This window comes from Festucalex cinctus, chromosome 6, assembly GCF_051991245.1.
Source record: "Festucalex cinctus isolate MCC-2025b chromosome 6, RoL_Fcin_1.0, whole genome shotgun sequence".
Classification (NCBI taxonomy): Eukaryota; Metazoa; Chordata; class Actinopteri; order Syngnathiformes; family Syngnathidae; genus Festucalex; species Festucalex cinctus.
This window is the reverse complement of record NC_135416.1, coordinates 8,264,519-8,291,147: the sequence shown is the minus strand read 5'-3', so window position 1 is coordinate 8,291,147 and position 26,629 is coordinate 8,264,519. Positions and strand designations below refer to the sequence as shown.

Below are 26,629 nucleotides of genomic sequence, written 5' to 3'. Positions count from 1 at the left end.
AAGAAGCATGTGATCGCGCTCATAAAATCAGGGACAATATGGGGTTCTGGTTATGTAATTCAAAAGTCTTTGAAGAATTTCTGACTAGTGTATGAATAGTGAGTTGACGTCACTTGACCGTTTGGATGTAGCCTCAAGGATGAGTACACTTTAAGTAAGTATGCTCATTACCTCTGCCAGGATTATGTCTATTTGTATAGAAGACCAAAAACAAACGTAGTGTGTCTATGTCTACACTGAACACATTTGATGGATGTCACAATGAAAATATGGGTGTGTGACAATTTGACAAAATGAGATAGTGTATGGACAAAATACATTTACTTAATATATTTCATTTTTCATAATAATTACTAATGCATATATAAAATACAAACTATTCTAATCCAACAACAGGTTTGAAACAAACAACAAATTTTTTTTTAAATATTTTAAAATATCTGCTTTGTATAGTTGCAGTACTGTTATAAATTAACTCCTCATCAATAGGGCAATTTTGCCGAAAACACCTAAAAAAAAAAAGTGCACCCAAAGTAAAATTGAAGCTGTTCTTGAACCATTTGGAGTATCAGCATGTTTTTTGTTTGTTTGTTTTTTAAGATAACACTTGAAATATCTTGTCCCAGAGTAAAGGACAATCAAACATGTCCTCCCATCTCCTCATGCATTTCTAAATACATTGAATTGTTTAAAGGCAATTGCTGAAAATATGTGCAAAGACCTGGGCTGGACTCGCACAAAACAAAAAAAAATCGGCCCTGGCATTTTGACTAACTCTTGCCTAACTTGTACTGTAGTTCTGCCACTGACATTATTGATGATATTTCAATTTGTTATCTATATTTGAAATGGACTAACAGACTGGTCTCTCTAAATTGTGGGCCAGTCTCTTACGGTAAAATGTCGGAAAGTAATAATGAAAAAGCACTGCATTGGCCCCAAAGGAGGCCGGCCCACCAGGCATCTGCCCTTTATGGCAGATGGCCAGTCCAGCCCTGGCAATGACTGAGAATTATGTAGCCTACAGTAGTAGTAATATATAGTGCAGCTCTCCTACACACATATATATATATATATATATATATATATATATATATATATATTTTTAATTTTTATTTTTTAATTTTTTTATTTTATTTTTTTGGGGGGGGAGCATTTTGTAAATTAGGGCCCAGCGAAGCACCTGGGCATTTGGCATGAGTTGCCCCTCCCCCCACTCTATCTGTCCACATCAGCAGTTTTCTGATGCAGATTGTGATGTGCAGTTAGCTAGCAAGCCTACACCCCGTAAATGTGTCTTTATTTTAGAGTGCCTCGTCGTCAACCGTACGTGATGATAAAGGTGGAAGCAACAGGAGGGGGAAAGAGTTGAAGTTGACAGTCGCATTGTTGTGGTTGCTTGAGAGTGCCTCGTTGTCACGGTGTGGAAAACAAAATACAAAAATGTGGTGGTATGTATTTCAGCCACAAAAGCTTTAAAAGGACATATTCAAACATGGAGTTCAGAACACTCACTCGAGGGTAAATGAAAGTTAACCGCTAAACACAAAACACACACAAAACATAAAAAAAGCAGTCAGCAAAATGCATCAATTAGCAGCTAACCGGTTTCGCTTGAAACCAAATTCTTTGGAAGTTTACTGTTCTTATCAGACTAATTTGCATTACGTCTGCACACGGATGATAGTAAAAAACAAACCTAATACAATCATCCCCAAAAATAATTGTTTCACCTGGAGGGTTGGCAATCAGAGCCTTTTATTGTCTGGATCACTGTGTGCTTTTGTAACAAAGGTCAAACTATTCCAAGGACAGGATGGGAGGTAACCTAGCGAGATAAACTTTTATTCAGTCACACCCAGACCAACTCTGATGACATTTTGAGAGGTGCAACGGTCCAATCATGACCCCCTGTTGATGCGCGGCTCTAAACCTGTTGAGACAAAACAACGTGGGATGGCCTCTAGGAACAGTTTGAAAGAGTCCAAATACAAAAAGCCTGTGCTTCCTGGAGGATTTCCTACTCAACCACACAAAATGACGGCTCAGGCAAAGCAGTGAATTCACCAAAGAGCTTTGTTAAAGTGTTATTTATTATGACCACCTGTCTGTACAGTTGAAGTGTTGGTAGTCAGCGAACATGTTTTGGATCTGTCTGAGCAAGTGGCACACCCAGTTGCCGTGATACTGTAATTCCAACTTTGTAGGCGAGGTTTAGAATGAAGCCTGTTATTTTGTTTGCTGGAAAGGACAGCTATGTTATTAGACTGGATTGAATTCACAAAGGTCACATCAGGATACATTCATTCAAATAGAGCAGAACATCTCATTACAAACACATTCTGGGAGGCTCTTCAACTTCAAATTTGCTCCAGATTACAAGTGAAATGTCACCCACCAGTGGCTGTGATGAATTCTTTACGTTTTAAGAGCTCAGTTCACTTTTGTTGTATCAAACTTCACACCCCATTTTCACCTTGCCACAGCTCCTTTTGGCCATTTTTCCAAACAATCTCAGACACCGAACTCCGGAACATTGTAAAGCGCAAGAAACTAGCAAACGCCTCACAAGATCTTGTTTTGTCCCTTCACAGATGCTTTTGATCCTGCCATTCACTCAATAGTATTCTGTCTTGTCGCGTACAATATATTTCTATTTATTTCAACTCAGCATGCGATCGTCAAGCCTCTGTCGAAGAAACACAACTCGGACTCGAACTCAGTTTTGCATTTATCTCTAAACTGCCATTTATCTTCTTAACTTTAGAGTAAGTGGTGCTTTTGACAAGACTAGACCATTGTACATTATTGGGTCATTGGGTGAACAGGGGGTTGCCATCAAGGATAACAGCACTAGATTGGCTTCATTACGACTACTTTCTACTTCCACTAAAGACTTTTCAGGCCAGTACACTTCATTCCTGGCGCCTCTGTCTTATGGTGTCCCACAGGGATATATTCTCCATCCTTTTTTTTGTTTTTTGTTTTTTGTTTTTTTTTTTACAATGTTTTTCGCTTGATGTCGTTTTTAGTTTTAAATCTCTGATTATCTATTTTATCTAATTTTCATCCGTCCATCCATTTTCTTGACCGCTTACTCCTCACAAGTGTTGCGGAGGGGTGCTGGAGCATATTCTATTTTATCTATAACAATTACTCATAACCTTGTGCAGTGGTATGTTTATGAAGAAAAACAATCTCACGAGATGAAAAGTCAGGCAACACACACATGACAGCGATTTGAGTATAGAGACTTATTTTCCCTCAGAAACCTTGTTTGAACTCCAAATTACACAAGGAAATTCAGTTTTATGTGATAGTTAATAGACTATAAAAGGTTGCTAATCCAGTTATGAAGACTTTCCATAACGACACTGGGGCTGCTGCCCTGCAGGTTTTTAATTTTATTAACAATTTCAGTTTTACATGAGGTCTATTTGTAAATGAGTTGGATAGATAGATAGATAGATAGATAGATAGATAGATAGATAGATAGATAGATAGATAGATAGATAGATAGATAGATAGATAGATAGATAGATAGATAGATAGATAGATAGATAGATAGATAGATAGATGGACTTTTTCCATCTGCCTTTTGTCTTCCCCCAGAAATTAGAGTTTCAATGTTTATTTTATGTTGTCCATCCATTCCTGCTACGTGGCTCAATATTTAAGCATTTATCAGATTTTAAAGTTTAGAGTAAATTCTCCCATTTCATGAGCTAGATAAAGTTTTTAAAATCCGTTGACTGTATTCGCTCTGTTGTAGTTGTAGTTTCCATAGGTCCCCTAGCTGGGGATTTGTTTATGTTTTCTGCGAGCACATGAGCGTGCGCTCGGTGGGCGTGGTCGTGACGTCACCGAGCGCTCATGTATAACCAATGATGAGGCAGCGGCTCCGCACAAAACTGGCTGCTTCTGGTTTGCACGCATACATACAAAAGCGGAGCCGGTGTGAAGGAGGCAAACCATTGGCACAAAAGCGAGCCGGCGGTGCCACAGCGCGACGTTTTAGCGGCGTCAAGACGAGACACTCGGGTAAGTCCGGCTTGAAACGAGCGCTCGTCATTTTTTTTTTACCCCCGCGACCAGCGTGTGTCACTTGTCAGAAACAAAAACAGAACCGCTCGTTTTGTTTACAGCTGCGATCGTTCGTCTAAGTACACTTTGTGCACACAAAAAAAAAGACTTCTGAGGAGAAAACAGACGCAACTTCCTCGTTTGCTTGCTTTTTCAAATTAGTTATTGAAGTGTTTGGCTCACTGTGCACGCGCGGTCTATTTCTCTCATTGTTTGTCCGCTTTCTTTTCTTTCAACAAAATGCTCTTTGTGTGCTGATGATGTGAAAACTCAGTGCACTTGTTGTGTTGCAGTTCCACTGCCACTGTGGCATCGCAGCTTCTACGTGGCACACATAGAAACATAGAATTCCAACCCCCCACTTGTCTGTTACCCTTTTCTACTAATACCAACTCTGCAGTCTATATCAAGGTGGAACACAAATCAGTTATTTTTATTTTTTAAATTGTTGTAGTTTGCTGTAGTTTGTACCGGTAGTTTACTTGCAGTGGGGTCGAATTACACTTGAGTGAAACGTCCATGTTCAAGAAGAGTTTGCTTTTTTTTGTTTTGTTTAAAAAAAATATTTAGTTAAAATAAAACATTTTCATCATACTTGCATCACTTATCACGAATCAGTGCTTGAGTACTGAAATGTAAGCACGTGTACTTAAAAAAATGTGGCATTGTTACATTCCTACTATTCAGGGTAGCTATTCTGTATGTAATGAGTTGGATTGGATTTGGGCCTAATGAGTTGAGTATGATAACAAATTGATTCATCACTGAATGGTGAAAAAGGAAAAAAAAAATACTACAGTACCGCAATAATGTACACTGAGGTACAAGAACAATTACAAATAAAACAAACAAGCATATTATTACATAAAGTCACAATATTAGAAGACTAATAACTCTGCAAACTACAACCACCACAACTAATTATTGTAACAAGGGACGTTCAATACCACTTTTTTTTTTTTTTTTTTTTTTTTTTTTTTTTTTTTTAAGGCTGACACCAGTGCGAACGTTCACACGCAATACTGATACGAAAAATACTAAAATCTCAGTTAACACAATGACAGATAATTGTGAACAGACCTTTCTAATTCTGACACAGGAAGAATGAATAAGGGATTGATTTTGAACGTGCGAAAATGACAAATGAACAACTAAATAAAAATTAAGGTAACATTAAAGTCAAATATATACAAATAAAATTAGATTGTATATATTTGGAAAAGGATTAAGAAGAAGTAAAACAAATGACGATTTGCCGATGTATCAAACGGCCACAGTGAACCCACAACTTCTGGCAAGGGGGACGCACTTAATGCTAAGTTTTTTTTTTTTGTTTTTTTTTTTGTTTTTTGTTTTTTTTTGCCTTTAGTATCAGAGTACACAATACCTTGAAATAAGGCAGGTACTTGCCCATCCCTAGTTATTGTTAAAACAAGCCTTATTATCTTTGCCAAGGTAGAATATTGCCAATCCAGTTCTGAAAACTTTTCATGAATTATCACGGTGTGGTGCAGCAAGTGTCACCACACAACTGGAAAAAAAGTTTTGCATTTTGGCCAAACGCACTCAGCAGTGCACACACAATTAAACGCCGAAAGGTTTGTACTGTTTATACCTATTATAGGAGTGTTAGAGCCACACCCGAAAAAAGGAAAACGACAATTAGAGTAACTGAATCCTTTTACTTGGAGGTACAATACAATAACATGGTGGGGAAAATGTCTCATATTATAAGAGTTAAGTTCTAATCTAACAATAAAAATGTCATTGCACAAAAAAAATGCTATATTATGAGCATTAATGCAAACCAGCATAAAGATGAGTTATCAGTCCAATACCGCGAGTGATATTACGCAAATTTGATCATCTATTTATCTTCCTGTTCTCTGTCTTTACGCTCCGCTCTTTGAATGTTGTGGTGCATCCTCAGTTAATGTACAGTAATGAAGTTTGTTTGTGTTTACATGACATTCCATCATCCCTGGGGCAAAAGTGTGGAATGTCTAACCTTTGACACAAAGCCGCTGAGATTAAGCTGCTTTTTTTTTTGGGGTTCTCGCTTGATGCAGGGAGGGACATGTTTGTTGTTGTTCAAGCGGGTTCTCCAAAATGACTGCAGATGTGACTGTGGATGCAGCTGGAATGAAAAGGGGGAGAGATGGAGGAAAGCATTTAAGTTGTAAGACGTTGTGCTCTTTTAAAAAAAATCAAAAGGCCACTGGCAGATGTATTGTAGATTGCCATTTCTAGGTCAGTGGTAGCCCCCCTCCCCTCCTTACGCCACCTCACCCTGAGCTGCCGATCCACCCAAGGCCGGCCCACATATTAATCTGCCGTGATGGTGTAACGAGTGCGGCGGCTGTATGAACCAGTAACAAAATTACAACTGAGAGGATGATTTTTCTTTCTCAGACAGCCTCATTCATGAATGTACACTTGTCGAACAGATCAGCATCCCGTTTAATCACTCAAATAAATATTCTCGATAGAAATGTAAGCTTAAAAAGGCTAAAGAAGATTAAAGAAAGGCGATTAAATGTATGATGTACCCTTTTATATTAAAACAAAAAACAATATACACAATTTAAAAGACACTATTTAACTTGTGGTGGACAATTGCTGACAATATTGAGTCCATCAAAATTATAAAGTTAAAATCTGTCATCTTATAGTTATCAGCAGAAATGTGTTGCGATAGTTAAAGCCTGATTAATCAGACATCAGCGATTTTAAAAGCCGCAAAAAAGTTAGTTTTTTTTCCTTATTTTTTACACATGAATACATGATCAGCAAAAGACGAAGATAATGGCATTCAAACTTTACATCCTGCCAAAACAATTGGCCAGTATTTGCCAGTTTTTCCAAGCAGAGTAAAACAAATACCAAAGGAAACTGTATGGTAAATTAGTTTATTCTGACAAATATCAGCATTAGCCTCAGCCTCGATTTTATTTGGGCCCCAGTGCTAATTTTGGTCAGGAGTTTCAAATGTTCAGACAATAAACTTAAGTTTATCTAAAATATTTGCACTCAACCGTAATTGATTATCCTAAAGTATTACTGGCACCCATTTCAGGCAGCCAGTTAGCCACGATTGGTGTGCTTCTGGCATGTCCTGTTGTGTAGTACCAATTTGTTCCTTCAGAGGCAGCAGCAACTCAGTATTTTGTCCAGCACAATATTCTGAGGATTAGGTTACTGTATATTTTAAATTCATTTTGAAACCCAGAATGAAACATCCCAAAGTAGCATTTGGCATTTTTTTTTTTACAAAATTAGTGTCTCTGTTTGTATCTAAGACAGCAGCTACTTAACCCGAAAAAGTCGGAACATGCTGGAGTTGATCACTAACCTGCGCTAACGCTAATAGTGAAGTCTCAATTATAGTAAATATTTGTACGAGAAACACGTCTACACTATAACTTTCCAATGAAAAACACTAATGTGGAATGTGAAACCAAGCGTTCCGTCTTGTTCTGTGTTACGGAATATCTTTGCGCTAAAACAGATAGTTCATCACGTTGTAACCCCAAACTTGCGTCAAATACCTGTTAGTTAGCAGCATGACAAGATTTGCCAAAAACAGTCTGTCAAAATGTTAAATCTGGTTGGAAAGACCACTGCAGTGCAACACATCAAACCAAGACTTTCAAAAATTTGGATAATAGGTTCCGTAGAAATTGAGTTTTTTGAGGTTTTTGTTCATTCCATTGATTTTAGACATTTCTAGAAACTCATCTTACTATAATGTTTTCACTTTCAGTTATGTCACTCAATAGACGTTTTTCCACCGCTGGAACTTTTGGAGAACTTTTCAGTTTACCTTGGTAAAATTCAGTTCTAGTACTATCTCAGCAGCAGGGTCTTGCTGAGCCAGGCAGGAACTTTGAGGGGGGGCGGGCTGCAATGACCATGGCTGATTGGTCAAATTTGGTGTTGTTGTTTTTACATCGGCTGGACTCAATCAAACTCATTTGAATTAATTACAGAGGACCATAAGACCCTGTGGAATAGGGGTGTTAAAAAAAATCGATTCGGCGATATATCGCGATACTACATCGCGCGATTCTCGAATCGATTCAATAAAAAAAAAAATCGATTTTTTATTTTTTATTTTTTTTAATAGCTCAGAATTGTTCATTCGGTAGTCTTACCGATTCAACGTCTTATCATCATTGCCCTTTTTTTTTGTTTTTGTGTGTGTGTGTGTGTGTGTGTGTGTGTGTGTGTGTGAATCGATTTTTAAACTTCCATTTTTAATGGAAAAATATTCAACAAAACGTCTGACTTCGGGTTAGGATTCACACCTTGAGCATGGAAGAATGTTATATGAACGGAACATTAAGCCTTAATATTTTATTTTAATGCTGTTCAAACATGAAACAGATTACAACCTCTATAAGACTGAAATTTCAGATAAATAAATAATACATTTTCATATAAATCTTACACTCTACAAGCTTACTGATTAGTATTTTCTAAATTTGAATGGAAAAAAAATCGCAACAATCGACTTATAAATTCGTATCGGGATTAATCGGTATCGAATCGAATCGTGACCTGTGAATCGTGATACGAATCGAATCGTCAGGTACTAGGCAATTCACACCCCTACTGTGGAAACACAATTCTAAATTCCCTGCTGAACGTTGACCACCAAGAACTCCCTTTCCCCAGAACTCAAAGTTCCTGGGCTTGTTGGTTGGCAGTTTACCAAGGTAAACTGAAAAGTTCTCAAAAAGTTCCAGCGGCGGAAAAACGCCTAATGCTAAATGTGCATAACAAGGACAAATGTAGCTGCTCTAAGTGTTGTCACAATAATCATTACTTCTTCCCATAGAAAAGCCATCACCCAGTAAATCTGTTCGGAGGCTGACCCACATCCTGGGAGATGGTAACAGCGCCATGTCACATGTGTTCAGATTAGCGGGGTTAACATATGTGAGCTTGCTGGTGGCCATATGAAAATAATGTCAAACAGGTTGTTCTGCAGATTGAAATGGCTCTGTGGTGTGTGACGTGGGTGTTTTTGCTTTTCTCTGAACTCAGCAAGCACGTGTTCAGCCTGCATTTTACATGCATATTTGTCAGACAAAATGTTGACATTTCTCTTATGTTGGTTTATGGAGTCATAGGTTTTCATAACACTGCAGCTGTTCTTCTGCTTTCAGCTTTGTGCGCTGGAATCAAAAGCTTTTTTGTGTAAAAAGTGCCTCTGCCATATTGCCATGTGGAATTGCTTTTTTTCATTTGTGGCCAGTTTTGGGGTCTGACTGAAATAGAACAGGACTTTGGACTGTTTCAGGACTTGCTTAGAACAACAGGATGTTGTTGGTAATCAAACAAATGTCATCAAAAGAGTCGTAAATGCGGGTTACAGCATGAAGCAAGCCAAGTGCCAGCACTTTTTAGCGGCATCATTACTCCATCACAATCAAGCGGTGCTTTTGTCTTTTTCTGGAATGATTGACTCAAATCTTGTGAGGCGCATCGAAATCAATTAATGAATCTGTCATGGGTTACAATAGAGTCGTAATCAGTAATTCATCTTGCCAAGAAATTTTGGACTGTTGTGCAAATTGTTTCGCAACAACGTGACAAGTGGCCACCATCTTTGTGGAATAAAAAAACAAACAAAAAAAACATTGAAAGAACAGCTCAAATACCTCTAAAATCCTCCATTACAAATACATTCACGAAAAAAATAATTGACGACTCTTTTCACCAATAAAACTGGGGATCAATTTTAGTAAGTAGTAAAAAGAGCTGAGTATAATTCCACTCCAACCAGACTCATCATTTTGACAGACTTTTCATTTCTGGGAAATCTTGTCACGTTGCTAAATTTGGTGGGATCGCTTTCGGGAAAGGCCGTTTAGTGGGGAAGAATTTCAAAACCACTTCAGATATCGAGATGATTAGTAAAGTACATTGTTGCAAAGATTTGAATAAGTACTCCGACAAAGAATACAAATAGAAGACAGGTCAACAGGCTACCTGATGCTTTCACATGCAACCAAATGTGACTTGTCATCACAGATTGTGCACATTTGTTCACAAGATGTTGTCACTGTAGACTGCATTTACCTCCTGAGTCAGTATGGCGCTTCCTTTTCATTAACCAACTTTGGTTCATCCTTTCCAAACAGGCCAAATTGCAGAGGAGCTTGGACGGCATGCAAAGTTGTGAAATCTCCTCAGACGGCACTGATGATCCTCTTAGTAGCGGCCTGCGCACCCATCGGCGGCCTCGAGTAGTCGTGATCGGCGCTGGCTTGGCCGGCCTCTCTGCAGCCAAGGTCCTGCTGAAGAGGGGCTTCACCGATGTCACAGTCCTAGAGGCCTTAGACCGCGTCGGTGGGAGAGTTCATAGTATTAAGCACGGTGAGAAAGACAAAAAAAATGGCACCATATTGACAAATACAGATCTTAAATAACCTGAGGTTGTTTTCTATTATGATACATTGGGGGGGGATAGCATCTGCTCTCGACTCCGGCAAGCAGACTGAATGCGACTGAACTGGACATAAATAAATAAATAAATAAAAGAACAACAACCTGTTACTTGGGGTCAATTTGCCCCAACTTTGGGTTGTTTTGATACAAAACAGCCCCTTTTTTGAGGAGGGGGTTGTTTGTTTTGTTCCAAAAATGGATTGTTTGGTCAAAAACAACTTTGTTCGGTCTAATTTTTTGACCAAAATTGGGTTATTTTTGACCCAGCAATTTTAAGAGTGCACCAAATTACTCCAACAGAGAACGTGTGACACCCTCAGTGTTCTTAAGGTCAAACCGATAAGGGTTCTTATTATTATTTTTTTCCCAGGCCGATTCCGTATTTAGGAGAACAAATTCCGATAACCATTGCATTGGCCAATTAATTACAAAATATATAATGAATAAAACAACTTATTTTTTGGTCCCGTAATGCTTACAACAATAAAGAAATGAAATACAGGTCGAAAATTTGACATTTTTCCTTCAGTATTTGTTCAGCCTTATCAAAGAGAGAATTATTATTATTATTATTATTATTATTTTTTTTTTTTTGAGGGGTGTGGCAGTGTTCAAATGTCATTATCTTTGTCTGGTGTTGTAAAGTTAAAAAAAAAAAAAAAGCCAAAAAAAACCGACAGATTCGTGCTGATTTTAAAAGGGCTAATATTGTCCAAATTAAATCATCTTTCTGATTTAAATCATCTTTCCAATTAATTGGTGAGGCTGTCATTCTTATCCAAAAAAATAATCTGAGAAGAAAAAAAAAAAAAGAAGTGAAATAGTGAGGTACAACCAAAGATGAACCCCATAATGTATGAATTTTGGACCCAAATACAAATCTGTGATACAGTGAGTCCACGATAAGTGAACCATGAAGTAGCAAGGGACCACTGTTGTGTAAATGCCTTTTGATGATATGCAATCAGAGCGGCATGAAGGTGTACCTTTTTCTTTTAAATGGATCCAAAGTAATTCCTATGCATTTTCTTGCAGGTGAAACAGCTTTGGAGCTCGGAGCCACCTGGATCCACGGCGGCAATGGGAACCCGGTGTACCACCTGGCTGAGGACAACGGGCTGCTGGAACAAAACACAGATGGCGAGACGACCGTAGAGCGCATCAGCCTGTATAGCAAGAACGGCGTCGCCTACTACCTGACCAACGCTGGCAAGAGGATCCCCAAGGACCTGGCGGAAGAGTTCAGTGACCTGTACAATGAGGTGAGGACAGATGTAACACGTTATTTAAGCACTACTGCAATCATATTCTAACGTTGTGCCGCTAATTCGGCTTATGTGATCAAACCCGTTTTGTTTTTGACGACATTGCTTGCCATTGTAACATTGCACCTGCTGCCACATTAAAAGCAGATGGTTCCAAGATGTCATTCAGAATACACAAAACACCAAATGTTTAATCCCATATCATTCGGACTCTCTCATGCACAAGTGGGTTCAAAAGAGAAAATTGCAATTTTACCAGGAAAAGGAAATCATGGCTCACCTATTTTCTGACTTTGGTCTTTAACATTCCCAAGTTGAGCTGTGACTTGTTGTTACCAGAGCCTTGAGCAACTGTGGTGTCATTTTCAGTCGACACCGAATGGCAAAATGGCCGCCCCCTCAGATGGATAAAAACGGGTGGATTTTTCTGCTTAATTCACATTCCACAAATGTAATATTAATCCAAATGTCATGACTAGTGGGGCACTAAAAATACTAAAACCTTTAACTTTTTAATGATTACCAAATGAGTAACAATACAGCATAGGCCAATGCTGAAATCTGCAACATGAAGCTTTTGTCGCTCCCCCTTCTGATACACTGCGCACACACATACAAAAACATTGAATTATGTTTGTTTTTACAGTGACCAACCTGCCTATCACTGTTCGACTGCTACACATGAACACAAATGCACACTTTGGCAAAAACGAACGTCTTCTTCCTGCTTGGAACATCTACAAGAGCCAAATCAAACATCTTTTTCCTGTTTGTGGTATAAGACCTAAATGACTTTGCAATTAGCAAATAATAAGGCCCATCTTTGTGCATTATGGGTGTGTGTGTGTATAATGCCACATCTGGAAAAGCAGTTAAAGCGACACAAATATCACAATCAAGCACACTCACACACTACCCTTGTTTTGTTGCGATTTTCCCCCGGGCTCTTTGGGATTTTTTTTTTATTTTTTATTTTCAAATATCACACGCCAAACCACCAAAAGCAGATGTAGCAGATTGCCCGGTTGTTGTCAACATGGGCTGGCACTGTTTTGACACATTCCCGGAGTTTTTTGGGCTTCAAGCACATGAGAAAAGCCATTAAAATAAAACATGTTCATTACAATTAAGCACAGATGTCAGCACAGCAGTATTTCTTCCTCTGACTTACTATTTCCACTCTAGTCATCCAGAAAAAAAAAAGTTCAAGTAACAAACCTCCACCCAAATGGACTTGCCCAAATAACAGGCCAGTGTCGAGAAGACGTGTCTAATACAGAAGATACACAATCCAACTAAGAGTTGACAACCATTGCTGAAGGTGTCTCCATGACAGTAGATCATATATGGAACGTGCCACCTTTTAATTCAACTCTGCCGTTATCACAACAGATCACATTGTTCTCAACTTCCCTTCGTGAAAATTGCAAGAGACCTAAATTGCCTCCATATGAGGCAGAACAACACTCTCAAACCAAAGTGTGTGATCCACGGCCAAGATTCCCTCTTTAATGCGTTAGACGTGTTTACAATGGGGTGAATCAAGTACAAGTGAAAAACAGGAACTTACAGTTTAGCAGTGGAACATCAATATGGCACCAAAATTGTTAAGGAAAGTGTAGAAGACAAAGAAGAACTCCGAATCGGACTAAAAATAAGACAAAGAAGCTCAACATCAAATCTCATCTCAGCTTAGCTTGCTCACTTACCAGTCTTTTACTCTTTATTGTTCTTTATCCCCGACTACCAAAAACAATTCATTAAGATGTGATCAGAATCAACCAACCACTATCCATTCATAATCATTTGTGTGTTTGTTTGTTTATTGAACATATAAACATAGACAAGTAGCAGAAAAGAAAATATAAAAGAAAGAAGAATCATACAATCATTAGTGACAGTTTACATGTTCAAAGGGGAGTAGGAAGAAGTTGAAAACGTATTTAGTCCTACCCAGCTGCCACCATTTAAAGTGCCTTCCATTATCCCCCAAAAAACTTCTGATGTTGGTGTAGAGGATTTTCCTGCTTTCTCTCCTTAAGGCTTCTGCTAGAAAACAAAAAACGTCAGGAAAAGCCTACTAGAACAGTTAACCTTTATTTCGGGGTTTATTAGAGACATTTTAAATGGGAGCAGTTGTGTGCTAACTGACACGAAGCGAGGAGGTAGGACTCAGACGCAGAGTGACAGTTGGCCAACAAGGCTGCAGTTTTAATCAATTCGAACCAAAAACACCTCTCAAGGAGGGAAAAAAGGCAGAACAAAAAGAGCTCCAAACTGGAGATAAAACAAGGGCACTCAAAAACAGGGACAACTAAAGGCGCTCCGCTAGGGAGGAAAACAAGGGGCAAACTAAAGGCGCAAGACAAGGTAAGGCAAGACAAAGAACAAGGACTGTGAAACAAGGACTGTGAAACAAGGACTGTGAAACAAGGACTGTGAAACAAGGACTGTGAAACAAGGACTGTGAAACAAGGACTGTGAGGACGCTTCCATGCACTGAGATGTGACACTTCGGCAACGGAGGGGAGAATGCAGGTGGCTTTTATGTCCGGGTTGATTGGGAGCAGGTGGAAACAATCATGGGCGTGGACCGGTGATTACTGTGCAGGAGGAAGGGCAAGTGACCTGAGGTGAGAGGGTGGTTAATGACTTCAAAATAAAACAGGAACCTGACTGTGAAATAAAAGCATGACCCGCCACTCTGGTGGCGGCGTGACACTAACTTCTGTTTAACATGAGTTTAGATGCACACTTGCGTAAATACAGTCCTATTTGAGCAATTTGTTTTACTCTCAAAAAAATGTTTCTTCGTCATGGAGATGCCCAGGTTATAGGTTACATCCATTTTGTGTACTGTCCAAAGTCAGCCACGAGTGACTCCAGTTCACCTGTGGAGGTGAAGGTTGAGTAGCCTGCTTGAACCCTTTGGGCTCAAGTGTATTCCAATTCACTGCTGTGGCCATTTTCCTCGTTTGACCTCTGTAGTCTGCACATCTTTCTTCCTCTTTTCACAGACTCTCCGTCTCATTGGCTTTGTTCCTTGTTTTTAGGTGTACGAGCTGACTCAGGAGTTCTTCCAGCACGGCAAGCCCGTTGGCGCCGAAAGCCAGAACAGCGTTGGCGTCTTCACGCGAAATGTGGTGCGCAAGCGGATTACGATGGACCCGGACGATTCCGAGAGCACCAAGAAGCTCAAATTGTCCATGCTGCAACAGTACCTCAAGGTGTGCGTGTATGTTTGTAATAAGCATGTATATGTGCATTACCACCTGCGGTCTTCCACAGCTGCAGCACGCTCATTAAATTCTATTTAATTTTAATTTTTCTATTTTATTTTATTTCTCAATCAACTTTCAGAACTCCAAACTCTTCAGCGTTAAATCAATAATTAAATGGTTAAATATTTAACTGAGGGTTATATTCACTAAGAATTAGTGTTGTTCCGATACCGTTTTTTGGCTCCCGATACCAATACCCAGCTTTGCAATATCGGCTGATACCGATACCATACTGATACTTAATTTTTTTTTTTCCTCAACATGAAAAAGCTGTCCTGCCATTGGTTCAGAGCATTCAAGGGCCAATAGGATATCTTTGATCGGCATGCAGTGAACATGTCACATATCAGTGAATGTCGTGCACCAGCAAGACACAAGATGCTGCATCCAAAATCCTATATTAGCGTTGGAATTAACTCATTCACTGCCTTTGACATACTTGTCAATTGTATTTTTTAGAGCGGTGCTAAATGGGGGCGAATCTGAGCATGCTCCACTGTAAATATCAAACTTGGAAACAACTTTACTGATGCCCAACCGCCGGTAGATGACATCATTGCCCCATTTTATAGGAAATAAACACAGTTTCAGAGTCCATGGGAGAAATGGCTGTATTTTGGCAAACCTACATTTTTCTGCTGTCAATTATAAAAGAACGGGACGGGACAAAAAGTAGGGAGTCTATTCTGTTATTTGGTAGATTCGGTTTATATATAATTATTGAATGTAATATCACGTGAGTATTGGAAATGTAAAAATTTTCTATAATGACTGGCAGTGAATGAGTTTTTAATGGTATTGGCATGTTACTTGTGAGTAGTCACCGATACCGATACCACTGTTTTTATGCAGTATCGGCACCTCTGCCGATACCAGTATCGTTATCGGAACAACACTACTACTAAGAATGCGATGCATCCGGTAATAGCGCAAAATATTGCACTACAACTGCACCCAGAGTCTGCACCCAGTGACCCACCTATGCACTCAGGATATTGCTCTAATCATATACCGGCGCAAACACGCCCACAAAACTGACAACTTGGAGCAAATTTGCACCTGATTGACCACACATGGCAATGGATTTGCGCCAAGGACATGGTTGTTATAGTAACAGTTGCGAGAAAGATGTCGACACAACATGGAAAAAATTTCTCTCTCCCTCTCTCTCTCTCTCTCTCTTCTCTCCTCTCCTCTCCTCTCCTCTGCGTGAACAGCCAGAGAGCGACGGTGCACCGTGTCATGCATTGCTGTCATGATCCCGGGATCGAGGTTACGTCAGGTTAATAAATGCTTTCCAAAAACATTATTTCCGTCACACAAACTCTGTGTGGCTATTTGCGCTGGTGTTAGTGAATTAGACGTTACATATCAATGAGTCTCATTTGCATGGGGTGGGCATGTGTTGCGTCAAATGTATGCAAATTATCGAATTTACATACGCGCAAATAACACCAGCGCACCGTGGCGCAATCTGGTTGGCCGCGCACTTAGTGACGGATTTCCCCATCTGCGTGTGTTTAAAAACTTTTTTTTTTTTCCACTTGCCGTCGACTAATGATGACATCAGCTGTGCTGAGGACGCCATGATTGGTTGTTACCTACTTCCTCAGCACAGGTGATGTCATCATCAGTCGACAGCAAGTAGAAAAATTATGTTTTAAAGGTATTAAATGTACATGAAAAATATTGACGTTACCACATGAATTATAGACAAAATATTAACTTTGTACTGCTGAAAATGGCTCAATGAGTCAAGTATCCCATCAAGGTACAGCCCAAGGTAAACACCGCAATATATGAGTTATGGACCCAAATAAAAATCTGTGATAGAGTGAGTCCTCAATAAGTAAACCACTTTACTACAAACCAAGAATTAATTAATAAATAATAAAGCACTATATTTCTCACAAACCTGTCACAAATATAAGAAATAATGTAAAACGCTTTTTCCCCTAGGTAGAGAGTTGTGAAAGCAGCTCCCCGAACATGGATGAGGTGTCCCTGAGTGAGTTTGGCGAGTGGACCGAGATCCCCGGTGCGCATTACGTCATTCCCGCAGGCTTCAATAAGATTACGGCGCTCTTGTCCAGGGACATCCCGCCTCACACTGTATGCCTCAACAAACCGGTCCGCTGCATCCACTGGAACTACTCGGCCCAGCAAGACGAGCTGATCGGCAAGAGCGACGACGCAAACCGGGACAACAACCACAATCGAAACAACGGCGGGCGCCACAAGGCGGAGCACCCAGTTTGCGTGGAGTGCGAAGACGAGGAGTGGATCATGGCCGACCACGTGATCGTGACGGTTTCCTTGGGCTTGCTGAAGCAAAACCATGAGGCCATGTTCTCACCTTCTCTACCTGAGGACAAGGTGCTGGCCATTGAGAAGCTGGGCATCAGCACCATGGATAAGATTTTGTTAGAGTACGCCGAGCCATTTTGGAGCCCTGAGTGTAACAGCATTCGGTTGGTGTGGGAAGACGAGGCCCAGCTGGAACAGCTGACCTACCCCGAGGAGCTGTGGTATAAGAAGATCTGCAGCTTCGACGTGCTCTACCCGCCGGAGCGCTACGGCTACATCCTGAGTGGCTGGATATGTGGCGCGGAGGCCCTCTACATGGAGCGCTGCGATGATGAAACTGTAGCAGAGACGTGCACAGAGCTGCTCAGGCACTTTACAGGTCAGAACACCCACAGACATAATTCATTATCAGCACTTGTAAGCCGTCTTGTAGCCCCCATTTCCGAACAGAAAGGTTTGGTTCAGCTGGTACTCAGAATACCTTTTGTGAATGGTACCGGCCACACAGTTTAGTTTAGTTCACAAAACTAAAAAAAAAAAAAAAAAAAAAAAAAATACATAAAAAAAAAAATACAACAATTACAGCTAACTGAAAACTACATTTTATATTTTGTTTCACAATAACTAACAATAATTACAATAATTATACCAAGACCTCATTTGTTTTCGTCTTTGTCAATTACATTCAGTCTTTTATGGAAGCCCAGTAAAGCCAGTAACCGAGAGTAAGCGTTTATAGCACCATTAAACTGTACAGAGCAGAGAGGACGACGACGTCATTCATTCATAAAGTACAAATTATTGGTGCTATCGTTTTTTTTTGTTTTTTTTTAATATATCTTCAGAGGCTATTGCCAATCAGCCTGGGTTACGTTATGTATCCTAAACCAACATGGAAAAAAATTCTCTCTCTCTCTCTCTCTCTCTCTCACTCACTCACTCACTCAATATCATGACACGACAGTTTTAATATCGCAATGTCACGATATTGCCAGTATCATTATATCCCGAGTAAATAGTCTAGAAATATAGTAGTCAGACCATCATAAAACCTTGAACTTCTCTGTCATTTTTAAGTAATATTTTACATTCTTTACTGTCACAACTGTGGAAAAAAAAATAAAATAACTGCTACATAATAAAACTTATGTAAAACTCAAAATGGTACAGCTCATAATCTTAGCATTTCAGATGATTTGTGTTTAGCTTGAGTTGACTTTGTGCACCACACTGTTTACACACAGCACACGAATGTAAAAGGTTGCTTGCTTTAGAAAGAAAACTAGAATAGACCTGTTGTGTGTACTCATCATTTCATTTGTTGCTGTGGTGGTGAACAATGATGAGCAAGGGAAATTACTGCCTGTGCCTCAGACTTGAGTATCCTCACATTAAAACTAAACATAGATCGCTTTGCAGTACATTTTGTTGTACAGTATTATTGATGTTGACTTGTCGACATTCTATTAAGCCGGAAGGACAGACTGCAGTCAGTAAACAATTACTACTATTAATAATACCCAAAGGCATTTTCTTCTCGAAACTTGTACTCTATTTACAATTCAACGACTTAGAGGACATTTGAGCTTACTTTACATTTGCATTTCCACCTACCATAGCAAACGTTAGCGCGACTCGTGCCAGCATGTGAGCAGAAATGGAGAACGACTGTGGTTTCGACTCGGTAAGCAGCATCAGGAATGGGTTGCTATTGAGCGAGAGCTGAAGCTCTTCCTGTCATGAGGCCAGTGGGAGTCATATGCTGACTGTCAGCCAAACACAAACTCGTCAGTCAGGTCAGCGGGGTTTAATCCCGTCACCGGTGGTTCAATTACACAATTACTCACCATTGGCTTGTTGCCTGCAGAAGGTCAACAGTAAATCTTCTATGAGATCCTGGAATAAAAGGGCAGAGATGGGATTAAGATCGCGATAAGAACGTCATTTGAGTAGCTCCCTCGGAAGTCAAAGAATGCAATAGAAATAACAGAAAATATGACATCGTGACAATGTATGTAAAACCTTCAAACTAGGCAAGATATCAACACATTTTGAAAGTCATGGACTGTCGATTTTGGTTCAATTTAGTTTGAGTTATTTCATTAGTCTAAACCAGGGGTGTCAAACATAAGGCCCGGGGGCCGGATCAGGCCCGCAATGGGGTTTAATCCGGCCCGTGAGATGGTTGTATAAAGTGTAATAAATAAATAAATGTAGGCCCAATTAATCAGCCGGCCACAATCAAAGCTTATAAATTCCTAATTACACAAGTAAGTCTCAGTTGAGCAATGCAACTTGTACATGGAATTGCTCTGAATGCCGTTATTTTAAGCACAATTTAAAGTTAGTTTGTTTAAAAAATAAAAACATGATTCAAACACAAACGTGCTGAATAAGACACACATGTGACAAGTATTAGCGTCCGTATAACTCAGTAACGGCACCCGGCACACAATCAGTGAACAATATACAGGTTTATGCAAAAAAAAATTTGGGACAATATTTGTACAGATGCGCCCCACAATTTAGGGCTGGCCCACAAATAGCGAAACTCTGCATGTAGTTGACAGCAACGTTTTAAAAATTATGTACAATTTTACCGATCCGGCCCACTTGCGAATATATTTTTCTCCATGTGGCCCCTGAGCTAATATGAGTTTGACACCGCTGGTCTAAACTATAATAACCTTGGTCCACATTTTGAATTTTTCACCCTCCAGGTCCAACGTGTCTGCACTGCAGATGGGCAAAAATCTTGTTGCTGAATTAGCCCTCATCCTCCTCCCAGGCATAACAATAAGCATCTTTGTAATCTGATTTGAAGCAAAGTAAAGTTGCGCATCTGCAATTTCATTTTTATCAGACATCGTGCTTGCTTTTGTCTTGGGGCACAGAAGAACACACTGAAGGTCCATTGTCCACAGACGAGGTCTCCACTTCTATGTCCTGTGATGTCCTGTTTTAAGTGTGAAGAGTTTGTTCCTTACTAGGAATGAAACAAATGCTCGCAGTGAGTTTTTAAAGCACCAGCATCAAATATTTTAAACATCCAGATAGTTCATTATCCCTTTGACTGACAGAAATAATTGAAATTACATGTAGTGTCTAGAAAGTTGAAAGAGAACGAGCTTACAAGATAAATTAAAGAGAAAGAGTTAAGGCTTCACGTTTGTCAGCGAACCTTCTTTCTCAAACGCCATCTTTTGTTTGTAGCTGCACAAATGGCCAGTTCAAACAGATGACAGAGGCAGATGACTAGTGATTAGCGTTCTGATAGGCTGAGGACAGAGAGGACTTTACTGCACAGCACTGCCGTTAAGTCATTAACAAGATAATTTACTGATAATTTTTCATTCTTGTCAAGATCAATAATGAGCATAAACTGTCACCAGGGGAGACTAAAATTACCTTTGTTCTTTGAACAATTACTGTATTTTAATAATTGATTCATCTGTTAAGGATTTTGTTGCTCTAATTTAGTGGTGTCAAACATAAGGCCCGGGGGCCGGATCAGGCCCGCAATGGGGTTTAATCCGGCCCGCAAGATGGTTTTGTAAAGTTAAAAAAAAAAAAAAAAAAAAAAAAGTTGTGTCGGCCTAATTAATCAGCCGGCCACAATCAAAGCTTCTAAATTCATAACTACATAAGTAAGTCTCAGTTGAGCAATGCAACTTGTACATGGAATTGCTCTGAATGTCGTTATTTTAAACACAATTTAAAGTTAGTTTGTTTAAAAAATAAAAACATAAATCAAACACAAATGTGCTGAATAAGACACATTCAACTACACATATGACAAGGATTAACATCAAGTTATAACTTAATTAACGGCACCCGGCATACAATGCATTCAGTGAACAATATACAGGTTTATGCAAAATCGGGAGATATGACACGCCTGGAAGTTGGAACTCATTCGGGCAAAGTGTTGCCGCGTCCATTTGCATTCTTGTTATTTTTTTGGGACAATATTTGTACAGATGCGCCCCACAATTTAGGGCAGCCCACAAATAGCGAAAATCTGCGTCTAATTGTTGGCAATGTTTTAAAAATTATATACAATTTTACCGATCCGGCCCACTTGCGAATATATTTTCCTCCATGTGGCCCCTGAGCTAATATGAGTTTGACACCCCTGCTCTAATTGATGAATGAGATTTTGTAAAAGGTTTTATTTCCATCCTTTTTTCAAACTGACAACATGGACAACCATAACATATTATTGTTTTCTAAAGTAAATGAAATGTTTTATTATGTTTCAACACAAATATGAGTCAGCTGTCATGGAGGACTACAGAAATGGATAATATTTACTGTGTGTAAACCGAAATTTCAATTTGATGATTGACTAGTTGTCAATTAATCAATTAATTGTTGCACCTCTCGTGACCACGCTGCCGATCTCCTCTTTAGTGGTGCTTTGTGGCAGGTTCAACACAAGTGATGACATTTGTTGCCATCACTTTTAGCCATCGATTTGATCAATTCCTAGACGACATCAAAGTTAAATACTGCTGAACTGTACTTGTACCGGATTCAAAAAACTTTAGGCCACGCTAACATTATGTGCCGTTTGAGCATTTGATTCAGTGATGTGTGGTGACCGAAATCTGCTTAGTACAACTCTGAGCACACTGCGTAACATTTAAATGATGTAAAACAATAGGAAGTGACACACTTGAGGTAGAACATGACGCATGTCTTGTACAAAAGATTAGACAGGAAGCAACAACAACAAAAAATGACTTTCAGCTCAACAGGCCTCAATGAATGGAAAAATCACAAATTAAAACAACACAGGGTAAAACACATTGCAATTAAGTAAATGATGCATAGAGAAAAAATCAAGTGGGAAAATCAAATTGTCAGAAAAGGTCACTCAAAGCAAGAGGAAGTGGAACAGCACCACTTGAAGCAACCAGCCACCAGAAACAGGAACTATGACTAACACGGTGGAATAACAAGCCGCAAGCAGACAAACTGAAAGGCATTGAAATCAAATCAGCAGAACGTCATTCACTCAACACTCTTCAAAATGATAACCTGGGGTCCATTCTAGTGGACACTGTGAAGGACACTCATTCATGCAAAATGATGACACTGCTGTGCTAATTGTCTTTTTATCCACAGGGAACCCTGACATTCCAAAACCCCGGCGTATCCTGCGCTCCTCCTGGGGTAGCAACCAATACTTCCGAGGGTCCTACTCCTACACCAGGGTGGGCTCCAGCGGCGGAGACTTTGAGAGGCTGGCCATGCCGCTGCCTTACGCCAACAGCACCAAGGCTCCGGTAACACTTGCTAAACACGTTGACACGGTTACCTTGAAAAAGTTACTCAGTTACTTGACCGATTACTTGACTTTAAAAGTAACTCACTTAGATTACAAGTTACATTTAACAGATGCCAATAATTCCTCTTAACATGATGATATTGACAACTGCTTCTGCCAATACTTAATTGGAAATACATGCAAAAATGTTTTAAAGATCCCCTGAAATGAGCTTTGCAGCAGACACCAACCATCCTCTGGACGCCCTAATACTGTATCAAAAGAAATTTTCATGAAATTGTACCTTGTTGCAGTCTCCACTAGAAAGGTCTACTGTTAGCCTAGCATCAAACAAGCAGATTTTGGTGGGCGTGGCCAAGGCTCGCCAGACTTCCGTGTGTTTTTGACTACAAAATGAGGTGGGAGCGGCCAAGTCTCATCTTGTGCATAATGCATAAATAAAGTCCAACCACAAGCCTTTCTGTGGCAGAAGAAAAATGTTTTTGTTATCCTCTGTACAATCTGGTTCAGAGCAGTTCCTATGGGCTTGTTTTGCTGCCATGCTATCCTCCTGCGGCTGCTGCTGCAGTTTGGAAATCTCTGGTGAGGGTAGGGTGAAAATTGTGAGGGTGGAGTTTGCGCTGAGCTAGTGACGTGTAAAACCGATCTGCTGAAACAGCCCATTTGAGAATGTGTGCTGTTTGAGCGACTTTGATACAAACGCCCATAGGAAAGGTAAACAGCCATCCATCCATCCATTTTCTTGACCGCTTATTCCTCACAAGGGGCGTAGAGGGTGCTGGAGCCTATCTCTGCTGGCTTTGGGCAGTAGGCGGGGTACACGCTGCACTGGTTGCCAGTCAATCGCAGGGAAAGGGAAACATGGGTCGTTTATCTCACAGCTTTGGGGACTTAGTCAGGCTATGGCAAGGCATATTTATGATCAAAAACCCCAAAAAGTGAACATTTCATTTCAGGGGACCTTTAAATAAAAAAAAAAAAATAATATATATATATATATATATTAGGGGTGGTAAAAAAATCGATTCGGCGATATATCGTGATACTACATCGCGCGATTCTCGAATCGATTCAATAAAAAAAATCGATTTTATTTTTTTTATTTTTTATTTATTTATTTGTTTTTTGTTTTTTTAAGAGCTCAGAATTGTTCATTCGGTAGTCTTACCGATTCAACGTCTTATCATCATTACCTTTTTTTTTTTTTTTTTTTTTTTTGTGTGTGTGAATCGATTTCTAAACTTCCATTTTTAATGGAAAAATATTCAACAAAACGTCTGACTTCGGGTTAGGATTCACACCTTGAGCATGGAAGAATGTTATATGAACGGAACATTAAGCCTTAATATTTTATTTTAATGCTGTTCAAACATGAAACAGATTACAACCTCTATAAGACTGAAATTTCAGATAAATAAATAATACATTTTCATATAAATCTTACACTCTACAAGCTTACTGATTAGTATTTTCTAAATTTGAATGAAAAAAAATCGCAACAATCGACTTATAAATTCATATCGGGATTAATCGGTATCGAATCGAATCGTGACCTGTGAATCGTGATACGAATCGAATCGTCAGGTACTAGGCAATTCACACACCTAATATATATATATATATATATATATATATATATATATATATATATATATATATATATATATTTATTTATTTTTTAACTTAATTATCTTTATTTATAAAACAAGTATGGATTTCACTTAAACATAAATTGTCTACTTGTTTTATTTAAAACATATAATTTTTTCTTGATTTCACAGAATAAATATAAATATATATACGCTGGTTTTACAAGTTGAGAATAAGCCAAGTAACACACACGCATACACTATAGTACATTTGGGAAACACTTGCGCTAGAGAACATGTGATGGCAAAAGAAATGGGTCCAAAAATATGTCACAATGACACCGACGGTTTTCTCTCCCTCTCTTGTTTTCTTTCCTCAGGCCCTGCAGCTCCTGTTTGCTGGCGAGGCCACCCACCGCAAATACTATTCCACTACCCATGGTGCAATGTTGTCCGGACAGCGAGAAGCCTACCGTCTGGTGGAGATGTACCAGGACTGGCACAGTGCTGACACCACAAAGCCTAAAATGTAAAAATTAGAAGGGGAAAAAAAACTCGACTCGAGAGTCGTGACAAAAAAATAAAAAAATAAAAATAATAATAATAATAATAATAAATAAAATAAAATATTCCATCTTAATTTATAATCTTATTAAAAAAATTATATATATATATATATATATATATATATATGGTGGGCATTATTACTTTTGGTAATGTTTTTATTGTATTGTAGTTACAAATCATGCCACATTTTATGTCAGGTGAAATGCTCTAAGGTTGCTAATGGTGCTATGTCATTGCTTGTGTTTACCACTCAAAAATTATACTTTATAATACATAAAAAAAAAAAAAGAAACTACCATTTAATGTCTTTAATAACGCAGCAACTGTGATTAAACCTGTTTTTATTTTTTAATGTAAGTGCCTTCTGTATCTAATGTTTAAAAAAATCATACAAATTGAGAACTTTTTAACAAATTAAAGGTTCTATTGTCATCATACAAGATTATTCTGTCATCATTGTCATGAACCTTTTTGGTCATGAAAAAATATGGTGGTATAATATAGGTGGGGAAACAAACAAACAAAAAAAAAACCCGCCGGGAAGCTCAATTTGATGAAGATGGTGATGGTGACTGCCCAAAGCTTTGATCAAAATGTAGCATTCTGTCATATCAACGTCTTGATATTTCACATCTGGGCCGTGGGTGGATTATTTCAGAAAAGTAAAAGTGCACACGAACACAGATTTATGACCAATATTTGAGCGATGTAGGCCTTTGGTTAACATAGAAAAGGTCTTAGGTCATTGAGTTCAGCTCATGATAAAAGATCGAAGGACATTTTTACATTTATGCTTCAAGTGAAATACATGCAAATGAATTAAAGTCAGGGTTCATTTATACATTTGGAATCACAATTAAAAAATTTTTTTTCAAATAATTGATTTATATAATAGTTAGTTTGTTAAATCAACATTTCTTGTAGATGTGGCTGTAATTTTTACTTCATGTGCAGCTGTGGTTGTTTTTAGAGTGCTCGATAAATAAAAATTGAGTGAGTTGTGTACAAGATTATGGGAGGCGTAGGCTGCACAAGCAGAAATGTCACATTGTCGCAAAGTAATCGAAAGTATGTAAAATTGCCTCGGAAATAACAGCTGAGGAGAATAGATGTTTTAACATTGCAAAGGTAAGCAGGTTTATTGATGACAACAAATGAGATAAAACCATCTATTGCGGTCATCATTAGTTTTGGAACCTTCAACAACATTTTATTTGTACTTTTTTGCTGTCACGGATGAAGTTCATGGATGTTGTTAGCATTTGCAACACAGAAAAAAAAAATAAATTGGCACACTTAATCACCCGGATAAGTGTTGAGGTAATATGCAAAAAAATACAATTCAGATAAACGGGCAGAGTACAATCGTTCATACATGAAATACAAGTATGTACAGTTTGTACAGTTTGACGACAATAATGTTGATGTGTGACGGTGACATTTGGTTCATCAGATAAACAAACAAAAGAACCGGTTGACGTTTGCAGAGGCAGAACAATAGGATTTATTTGGCACCTGTCTTCTGCTATTTGCAGAGCATCTTCAGCAGGACTCGCGCTGTACATGTGATGCAAAATCCCCAAATAAATATGTTTTGTAACGGTGTGCATAAGGTCATATTGGCAACGAACTGAAAAAGCACTTGGCGATCAATGGAAGATGCAAACTCGTACTGTGAATCGTTTCTAAGTGGGCTAATGATCTTTAAAACAAAAGTGCATCTTATTGAGTCAAATACTAAGAAACAGCCCGACATTTAAAAACAACACTCTTCATAAACATCTGTAA

At 38.9% G+C, this 26,629-nt stretch overlaps 1 protein-coding gene across 2 annotated transcripts; it reads left to right on the top strand.

Annotated features, from left to right (window-relative positions):
- Nucleotides 1-25,281, top strand: smox (spermine oxidase). 2 transcript variants are annotated; one of them, XM_077524854.1, is made up of 7 exons: nt 1-154; nt 10,233-10,467; nt 11,575-11,801; nt 14,858-15,031; nt 17,045-17,771; nt 22,523-22,683; nt 24,655-25,281. In XM_077524854.1, exons 2-7 carry the CDS (start codon nt 10,260-10,262, stop codon nt 24,805-24,807), a joined length of 1,650 nt encoding a protein of 549 aa, XP_077380980.1. In that variant the 5' UTR covers nt 1-154; nt 10,233-10,259; the 3' UTR covers nt 24,808-25,281. The 2 variants fall into 2 exon arrangements, with proteins under 2 accessions (XP_077380980.1, XP_077380979.1); XM_077524853.1 differs by lacking the exon at nt 1-154 and adding an exon at nt 3,913-4,041.
- The last annotated feature ends 1,348 nt before the right edge of the window (nt 25,282-26,629 follow it).

What these genes read in the sequence shown, in the direction of transcription:
- smox (XM_077524854.1), top strand. Translation starts at nt 10,260, where the DNA reads ATGCAAAGTTGTGAAATCTCCTCAGACGGCACTGATGATCCTCTTAGT. An exon ending in AGTTCATAGTATTAAGCACG is followed by an intron (nt 10,468 to 11,574) that starts GTGAGAAAGACA and finishes ATTTTCTTGCAG; the next exon opens with GTGAAACAGCTTTGGAGCTC. An exon ending in GCTGCTCAGGCACTTTACAG is followed by an intron (nt 17,772 to 22,522) that starts GTCAGAACACCC and finishes TTTTATCCACAG; the next exon opens with GGAACCCTGACATTCCAAAA.